Consider the following 9,554-nt stretch of genomic DNA (forward strand, 5'->3'; position numbering starts at 1 on the left):
TTTTTTAACCAACAGATAAGTATATATGTTTATGCATTCTATGTATCCTGCTATTTCAATTTCATAGTCCTTTTTTCTATTTAGATTGTTAGGTTTTTTAATGCATCTTAATGTCGATCATTCTGCTAGAATGGAATTTTTTATTATTTGAAAGTTGATTATGTTTTCCTTGTGAATTTAGGTTTTGAAGAGGTTGCCATTAATGTGGAAAATAAAGAAAACATAGAGAACGATATTGTATTCTAATAGAATGTATTCTGTCAGAATTTATAAATTATTTCTTAACAATAATGTTCTTTTGGAATAGAGTAGTGTTTTTGTTAGATTTTGATGTTTTTTCTTTTTTAACCATTTTTAGTTTTAGTCTTTAAGAATAAATGTAATCCTTAAACCATTATTAGTCATAATTTTTTAGAATGATTGTAATAATTGTTTATAGTCTTTTTGTTTAAGGATAAATATAAATAGTGATTCTTAAAGAATAAAATCCGTATTCTTTAGCAAATATTATTCTTGATAATATGTTGTATAATTCTTTAAACATGTTTAATATAAAAAGTATCTTGAATGAAACAATATACGGCAAAAATAAAACCGCAAATATATTTACTAGTTTATTGTTGACTTTTTGTCATTCTGACAGAATAAAATAAGTTATTATTAAAAGTAATACTAAAATTTAATTAGAATTAATTAAAAAAAATTCAGATTTTTTTAAAAATAAGGGAATTAATGATCCCTTAAAATACAAAATTTTCCTTTTTTTAAAATAGGTTAATTGACCAAAATACATTTTTTGCTGAAATTTGTGTGATTATATAATACATGCTACCATATTGTAATATTATAGACCATCAGATCATGATTGTTGATTCTATTCATCTGGTGGTCCAGATCTGTGCATTCTGGCACACAATAGTTAGTAAAAACAAAATAACCTAAGCCTATATATATATATATATATATATATATATATATATATATATATATATATATATATATATATATATATATATAGAGAGAGAGAGAGAGAGAGGGTTCAATTTTGAAAAAAAAAGGTTGAGAATGAGGGAATCATTCTCAGCTACACATTTATTTTGCCGCAAAACACTTAGGCGTACTGGCGGAAATGGATAACGGATAAATATGTGTTTTCCAACAAAACATGTTTCCTTTAAATTATATTAATCATTACCTTAATATACACAAAAACATACATTTTTTGTTTTTTTATTTTTTAAAGCTATTTTTATCGAAAAATTATTTTAAATATCTCAAAATTCATAATTTTTTATTCTCTATAAATAAACATCCATATTGATATAGTTTAAAGATAAAATAATTTTTTTTTAGAGTTTTAGCTCTCGTTATTCATAAGTGAATAAAAATCTGATAAAAATTCATCAGATTTTTATTACAGTACATTCGTTATTCACTTATGAATAAAACGTATGCTTAACTTTTTTAAAGTTTGACTATCATTCATATATGAATATAACACGTAATAAAGTTTTCTTACTTAAAATATATTTTTTATATTATCTTTCGTCATATATTATATTTATATATGAATAAAATGTGTATTAGTTGTCGTCATATTTTATATTCATATAAGAATAAAACATTTATCAGATTTTTGTTACAGTTAATTTGTTATTCGTATGTGAATAAGTAGTATAAATGATACTTAAATTGTAAAAAACAATTAATCATATTTTTTGTTTATAAGTGAATAACGAATGTACTGTAGTAAATATCTGATGAATTTTTATATAGTTATGAATAAAGATAGCTGAAACTATAAAAAAATAAAAATTTTAATTTATCTTAAAACTATATTAATATGGATGTCTATTTATAGAGAATAAAAAAATAATGAATTTTGATATATTTAAAATCATTTTTTGATAAAAATAGTTTCTTAAAAAATAAAAAACGAAAAAACTATATTTTTGTATATATTAAATTAATGATTAGCATAATTTAAGGAATCATGTTTTTGTTGGAAAACAAATGTGTAATCTTTTCTCATTTCCGCCGGTACCAAGGAGGTTTTTGCATCAAAAATAAATGAGTGGCTGAGAATGATTCTCCGTTCTCAACTTTTATTTTTCTCAATTGAACTTACCTAATATATATATATATATATATATATATATATATATATATATATATATATATATATATATATATATATATATATATATATATATATATATATATATATATATATATATATATATATATATATATATATATATATATATATATATATATATATATATATATATATATATATATATATATATATATATATATATATATATATATATGGCGGTGGGGTGGTATGTTATGTCTCATTAGGATCTTCTTGTTGAATTCCTTTAAAGTTGGTAGAGCTGGGGGTGGCTGAGCAAAGAAAACATATATGAATGATGTTTGGTCAATTATTCTACTTTTTGTCTATTTGTTTGGTTCAAATGTTTGCTTTTGTTTAGCCTGCTCCATGTTTTGTACTTGAATATGTTTACAGGCATGCACAGTTGCACAAAAGCCATCAATTGTTTCTATATTTAAGAAAAGTAAATCTCATAATAACAACATATTTTCATCTTCATCAACAAATAATGGTTTCTATAGATATGAGAACACTAAAGTAGATTTTAGTTTTCCAAAATAATTAAGTATATTAAAAAAATAATAAATTGTATCATCCGAACATTACATGATGAAGCTATTCCAAGACCCATAAAATTGGGTAAATTATGTAGCATTAGTGATATTTTGGATATTGTGGTGGACTGGTGGGTGTATTAGAAATTGAACGGTGGACCTTCTATATGAAATTACAACCATAAACTCTTATTAAAAAAGTAAAAATGTATTATTATTAACTTGATATCGAATTAAATAAGCATCACTGCACCAGTTTACTTTGGTCTCGTTTATTCAGCTCGTTTACACCCTAGATTTTCTATATAAGTCGAGTTCAAACTTGTTTTTATGGAGCTGATAACCATAAATCGACTAAGCTTCCGTTTGTTATTCATACATTATATTACTTCTTAGGATGATACTGATCAAGTATTTACTACTAATTCTATGCAAAATAATAAATATAACTGTACATGTTTGTGTTTTATCCACTTAAGATTAACCATAAAAATGAAATGAAATTTAAATTTGACTTCTAATCAAACCGTATTTCAGATTAAGTTAGAATTTATAAAAATCCTACGGTTAAGTTAAGGAAAGCACGCTCTCCTAACGCACACACGGGCTCGTGGGTTCAATCAGTATTTATGCTTTCATGCCTTCCATTATTACTATTGACTACAAGTCAAATAACACTAACCAACAAAACTAAATATCATGGTTGTAATTTTTTAATATAAATAAACTACCTTTTGTAACAAAAAAAAAACGCTTAATTTAATGTATAATTTAAAAAAAAATTAATGACAAAAAAAACTTCCAAAATATTTATAAATAAAGTTTCTTGATCACATGGAAACATACTATGATGTAGAATACAACCACCGTTTAGCGTTCGTCGATCCCACTTGGCATGCTATAGCCCGCTAAATCAGTCTGCTAGCAAAGACGACGCTTCAGTCATATATCAATGTTTATAGACACTTCTTAATTTTTCAAAAATAGTTTATGTAAAATTCAAAATTTTAAATGTATGTTGTATTATCATCAAAACATATTTTAGATGTTTGGGTCTTAATAAGTTTTATTGGAAACAGGTAATTAATTAATCATTTTGCTATAGTATGTTTATTTAAAACATTTTGTTAAAATTCAAAAATATATGTTTTAATGTTAGAAGATGTTGAAAATACACCTATCAGTTAATAAATTGAAGGTTCATTTACAAGTTTGGGGGTTGTGGGTTAAGGGTTCATAAAAATATACTATAACAGGGTTCTATATTTTTAATCCAGCATTATGCATAGTTGAGATTTAGGCACGTTTTTGGATGTGCTACATATTTGAATAACGAATATTTTGGATTAGTTAAGTCATAAATGGACTACAATTATATTTATTTGTGAATACAAATTCCAATAATTATTTTTTACAAGATTTGACAAAAGTCACAAAACTAATTTTATTATATTTTTAATATTAAATTTATCGGATAAAAAAGTACAGAAAAATGTTTGAACAAACTGCTTTTTCGAAGTAACTATAAATTTACTCGACTATTATATGAATTAAAGATAACTAAATAAATATTCGTATCTTTTTCTGCACAAAAATGAAATATATTGCAAAGAACGTTCATCGCATTTCTTATAACCCAACAAACGTAGAACATCAAAGTTTTCCCATCTTCAAGAAATTTTAATCATTGATTATCATAAACCTACAAAAGTCATACAAAAACTAGAGATTCATCAGGAGTCAATATGAACAGAGCGAGCTGCTGATTCTTAAATCTAGCTTGATGCCTCGGAGATGCTGTTTAACGATGGATGCCATCCTCTTGGTTTGATTGCAGCAGCCGAAGAGTTCGCCGGAGCCACCGTCCGCCGCCGATCTTTCTCAGATTTCTTCATCTGGATATATACCAAGTTGATTTAATGAGTATTATACTCTTTACCAATCTAAGACAGAAACAGAGGATTAGTTAAGATTTAAAACCTGGATGTGGGTTCTGGTTCTCTCTGATTGATTAGATCTCGTGGCTGAATCTTCATTTTTTCCGGCGGATTCTTCTGAAGGCTTGAGTACCCTGATATTACTACTAGTTTTCCCATTCTTCTTCGCCATTAATCCTTTCATTACTTCTGTAAAATCGAAAAAAAACGATTAATTCAATGTTTTCCTGGGAATTAAATCAACCCATATATTGAAAATCACAAGGTAACAAACGACACACCTTGGGTGGTGACGAGTCTATAAATATGGCCGACGGTAAGACTCTCGGTGGCGCGGAGAAGTTTGATACGGGTAATACGGAGGGGCTGGGAGTTGGCCGTGGCGGTTTGTTTGGTGGAGTCGGAGGTGGAGGACGGAGGACGGGAAGAGTATAAGGTGGTGGTGAGGAGAAGAGCGACGTAGTGACCAGGGTTGAGTTTCATAACCTCGGCGGCGGAGATGTTGGTGTAGAGCCTCTCAGCTCTCCCGTTTGGGTGTTGTATTACGAGACTTGCATTATCAATAGCTTGACAGTTTCCCATGTCAACCTCTTTACAGACTGTTATAGCAGAGCCGATGGTGTCGGAGGGTGGTAGCGGCGGGGGTAGTCGGAGTTGTATAGTGCAGTTAGTCTGTTGGTAGAGGGTATATATATATCGGAGATGGCAGCCAACAGCTCCTGAAAGGACCACAAGGACCACATGGCATGGCATCAATGATTTATTTATACTTATTTTCAAATTTTAACTCAAATTGACCGTGAGTTATAAAATATCAAGGCTTATGTTCGAATCCGATCAAATATATATTATCAATTATTTTAAATTATATTTGTCAACAGAATTTTTTTTTAAAGGGTATTTAGCTGTAAATCTGTTTATCAGTAACTTAAAGTTCGTATTAATTATTTTTTCCTGTAAAGCCAATAGTTATTTTGATAATCATAATAAATCTGGTTGATAATAACATAAATGTTCACTTATCACAATAATAAGTACAATCCATATACATAAAAATCGACACTAATTAATGGTATAGATAGGACTTGAACAATGACATTTTTTATGCAACCACATTAATATTATTTTTTTAACGACAAAGTTGTATTAAAAAACGAAAAAAAGGCTATCGAGCGCCTAGACAAACGTACATCGATATAGATACAAAAGTACGAAATAATAAAGTTGACTGCATTTGAAACAAGGAGCAAACCATCCTATCTACTGAGCTACCATGATTAGGCAAAAGTAACACACTTCATGTACTATCCTACATAGCAATGTACTTTTGAACACTTATTATTAACATTATTTTCTATAAGTGTCACAATCATATTCTTTTAAACGATGGATGAAATTGTATAAAATCCCAACAGAAGCAAGCAACAAGCTAGTAATTGCATAGATTGTTGTATATCGCGAGCTAGAAAGAAAGATTATCTTCAAACAATCCAATCTAAGTTAAGTATGTCCTCCGTTTTTCAACCCAGGAAAAATGAATAAATTCATGTTGCGCAAGTTCTAAAAGTTAAAACTTTTTTTTTGAACATTGCTTCATTTATTGTCTTACAAACGATCCAAAAAATTGCACATCTGAAAATCTCATAAATAATATAATTTGAGAATAAAATAATATTGATTTGTGAATAAAAACTCTATCCGTAATACTATAAACAATCTTTTTATATATATATATATATATATATATATATATATATATATATATATATATATATATTGTGAAAACCAAAAGATTTATGAGAACTTGAGAACTCATAATACATTTATCATTTTTCAAAACTAAAAACATCAATCTTCTTCTCCAAATTGCTGATTGTGCATAAATTCATATTTCAAAAAAAAAAATTATCAAATATTTTTTTAGCCTAGATATAGTTTAGACACATCATTTCAGAAAAAATTAATGTTTTTGTTATTGAAAAATAATATACGAATTATGAGTTCTTAAATTCTGATAAATTTTTTGGTTCTTAAAAGAACTTGGATATATATATATATATATATATATATATATATATATATATATATATATATATATATATATATATATATATATATATATATATATATATATATATATATATATATATATATATATATATATATATATAGAGAGAGAGAGAGAGAGAGAGAGAAAGAGAGAGGTTCAAATGTTTTCATCAATATGTTTGTTAATTTATATCTAATAAAATCTAAAAAATAAAATACTTGATCATGTTTCTGACATGCTATATTTAATTACCATATATGTTGATGTGACACTAGTCTACTTGATAGATGTTTTGTCTCTTAGATTGGAGGTATTGAATTCTAATTCGGAAGTTGATAAATTCTATTAAGTATGTGATACTAACTTTTAGCTATTAACCAACCGTTCAAAAAAAAATAATTATCATATATGTTTGATGATATATATGTTAGATATGTTTTTAAGTAATTTTATAGTTTTGAAAATCAAAACTTAAATTAGATAATCATTTAGTTAAGTTGTGTAACATAATAGTTTTACTTTTACTTTTTGAAATAACTTTATCATAGCAACGCTTATGTCGTTATGGGAAAGAAAAAAAAAGTGTAAATCAATTCTTTATAATTTCAAAATAATAGCTACCAATTTTACAACGAATCCAAGATATCGACATAAGATATGCTAAACCTATCCCAAAAGGTCAAATGAACATAACAGAATGTACCTTGAATCGTTTTTTATTTCAAACTATATGTGAAAATAAAATAGTTTATGATACCAACGTAAAAGTTAAAACTTAATAACTAAAGATTTTTTTCTCATTTTATTAAAAACATATATAAAACAAAAGAAGATTTGTATGGGTAAAAATGGAAGCATGAAAGTGAGTTTCGATTACTGATTGCGTGATGCAACGGCAATTGGTGCATTTTCTGAGGTCATGAATAAAAAGCCTGCAAATTGCCCATAAATAAATATTTCTGCATTATACGCTACCTTTACTGTTTATTAACACGTCACCTTACACTGCTCACGCGCTTATTGTTGCTGTGTACCACCCACACACTAAGTTTCAAGAATAGCCCCTCACCTTTCCTTCAGTTTTAAATTTTACCTTTTCTGTATTTCTCTTTACTGCTATACTCCTTCAACGAAGATGATATGACAAGACTTTGTACATATGATTATTATGTTCCAATAAGATAACGTAATCAATAAGTTACTTAAAAAAATCCTATATTATGAAAAATGAAAATAGATAACAAAAGTCATATATAATTATAGGCATTGAGAGTGCAAAGTGGACAGCTGTACATAGAGACGAGCAAAAATCGCACCATAACTAAAATTAATTGCATAAACCACAACCGCAATAAAAACCGATGGTGAGATTTTCAATTTTTCAAAAACCGCAAATTTGCAGTGCGGTGCGGTTATTAGTTTTCAAAAACTGTAAAAAAAACCGCATCGAACCGCATATATTATATTCAATTTTTTTTATTAATTATTAGTATATTAAATATTAAAATAAGTCAAGTTTCATGGATGAAAGAATGATAAAATTCTAGAAGAAAAAAGTGTTGTTTTTTATTATGTTTAAATTTTTCATAATTTTAAGATATTTATTATTAAGGGTTTAGGTCATTTTTGGTCACTTAACTTTTGGACTCTAAACTTAAGGGTTTAGGTCATTATTATTAAGGGTTTAGGTCTAAGATATTAGTTGTCTGTAATTTAAGTTAATTGTCTTATATCTTATTCTTTTTATTATTATTACAAGTAATATGTTTGAACTCTTAAACCGTTTGAACTCTAAACTGCGGTTAAAAACACACAAAATAACCGCATCAAATTCATGCAGTTAATAACCGAAACACAAAAAAAATAAAACCGCACCACAAAAATAACTGTCTAACCGCACCGCAAAAATAATTGCACCAAATGGTTTTTGAAAATGGATTAACCGCATATACGGTTAGTGGTAAGGTTTTTGCTAATAACCGCACCAAACCGCACTGTGCTCACCCTAGCTATACAGGACCTAACTTTTTTATTTTATATTTTTATTTAAAAAGAAAAACTTATAATAACAATAAAGACCATTTTTTTCTGGTTTGTCCTAGCCCTTTGAGAACCCTGCCAATAATAAATTACAGAATGGAAACATTTATATTAATTACAGACTGAAAATTGCTTAGAGAGTGGGCATATTGATTACCGAGTGATGCTTGCAGGGGGTTGTTTGGATGTAGTGCAAACTTGAGTTTACGTTTTGAAATCACAACAATAACCTCTGTTTTGTGAAGGAAGACAACACCTAGGAATAATTTTGTTAATTAATGTAGTTATACGATTAATATTAGTCTTCATATGTATAGTCCCATATTGTAATGTTTATGTATAGTCGGGCCCATGTACTTTGTATATTGATGTACATATAGTTTGCATAATGAGAAATTAGGAGTCAAGAAAATACGCTCAATCAGGTGGTGTCCTGCTTCTTTGAGGTTGAGAGTTAAAGTCTCGTCGTAGACATAAGTGGAATTAGGTGTTATTAGTTTACGAGTAGATTAGATTTGCCAATTAAAATAAAATAAAATAAAATACGCTCGATAATGATTCTTTTTTTTTTCTCAAATCTTCAATCCTTATTATTTCATTTCCTTCCTTTGCTTACTCTTCTCTTCAGTTTCAACCCTAGTTGGCATTCCTGCTCATCACTAATGGTCGGCCCTAATGACAACTGTCAAACCCTTTGGTATCACTTGTGAACTAACAAGTAAAAGACATAGAACGGCTAGGGTTTTGTATTATTATCAAATAAGAAGTACAATTACAATGAAAGAGAAATACATAATTTATAGACTAGCTAATTAGGGTTTTCTAGCTAATGAGTCAACATAATACCCAATACA

General features: G+C 27.5%; 1 protein-coding gene across 1 annotated transcript; it reads right to left on the minus strand.

The window, feature by feature from the left end:
• Positions 1-4,275: 4,275 nt before the first annotated feature.
• Positions 4,276-5,325, minus strand: LOC111913521 (uncharacterized). Its single transcript, XM_023909222.3, has 3 exons — positions 4,892-5,325; positions 4,654-4,799; positions 4,276-4,568 (listed from the first exon to the last, which is right to left on the minus strand). Exons 1-3 carry the CDS (start codon positions 5,190-5,192, stop codon positions 4,449-4,451), a joined length of 567 nt encoding a protein of 188 aa, XP_023764990.1. The 5' UTR covers positions 5,193-5,325; the 3' UTR covers positions 4,276-4,448.
• Positions 5,326-9,554: the final 4,229 nt, after the last annotated feature.

This window comes from Lactuca sativa, chromosome 1 (genome assembly GCF_002870075.4).
Source record: "Lactuca sativa cultivar Salinas chromosome 1, Lsat_Salinas_v11, whole genome shotgun sequence".
NCBI classification, from domain to species: Eukaryota; Viridiplantae; Streptophyta; class Magnoliopsida; order Asterales; family Asteraceae; genus Lactuca; species Lactuca sativa.

Bases quoted from the DNA above. Each gene is read 5' to 3' on its own strand.
- LOC111913521 (XM_023909222.3), bottom strand. From the start codon at position 5,192: ATGGGAAACTGTCAAGCTATTGATAATGCAAGTCTCGTAATACAACAC. The intron at 4,800-4,891 runs GTGTGTCGTTTG...TCGATTTTACAG, and splicing joins TAGACTCGTCACCACCCAAG to AAGTAATGAAAGGATTAATG. The intron at 4,569-4,653 runs GTTTTAAATCTT...GTATATATCCAG, and splicing joins GAACCAGAACCCACATCCAG to ATGAAGAAATCTGAGAAAGA.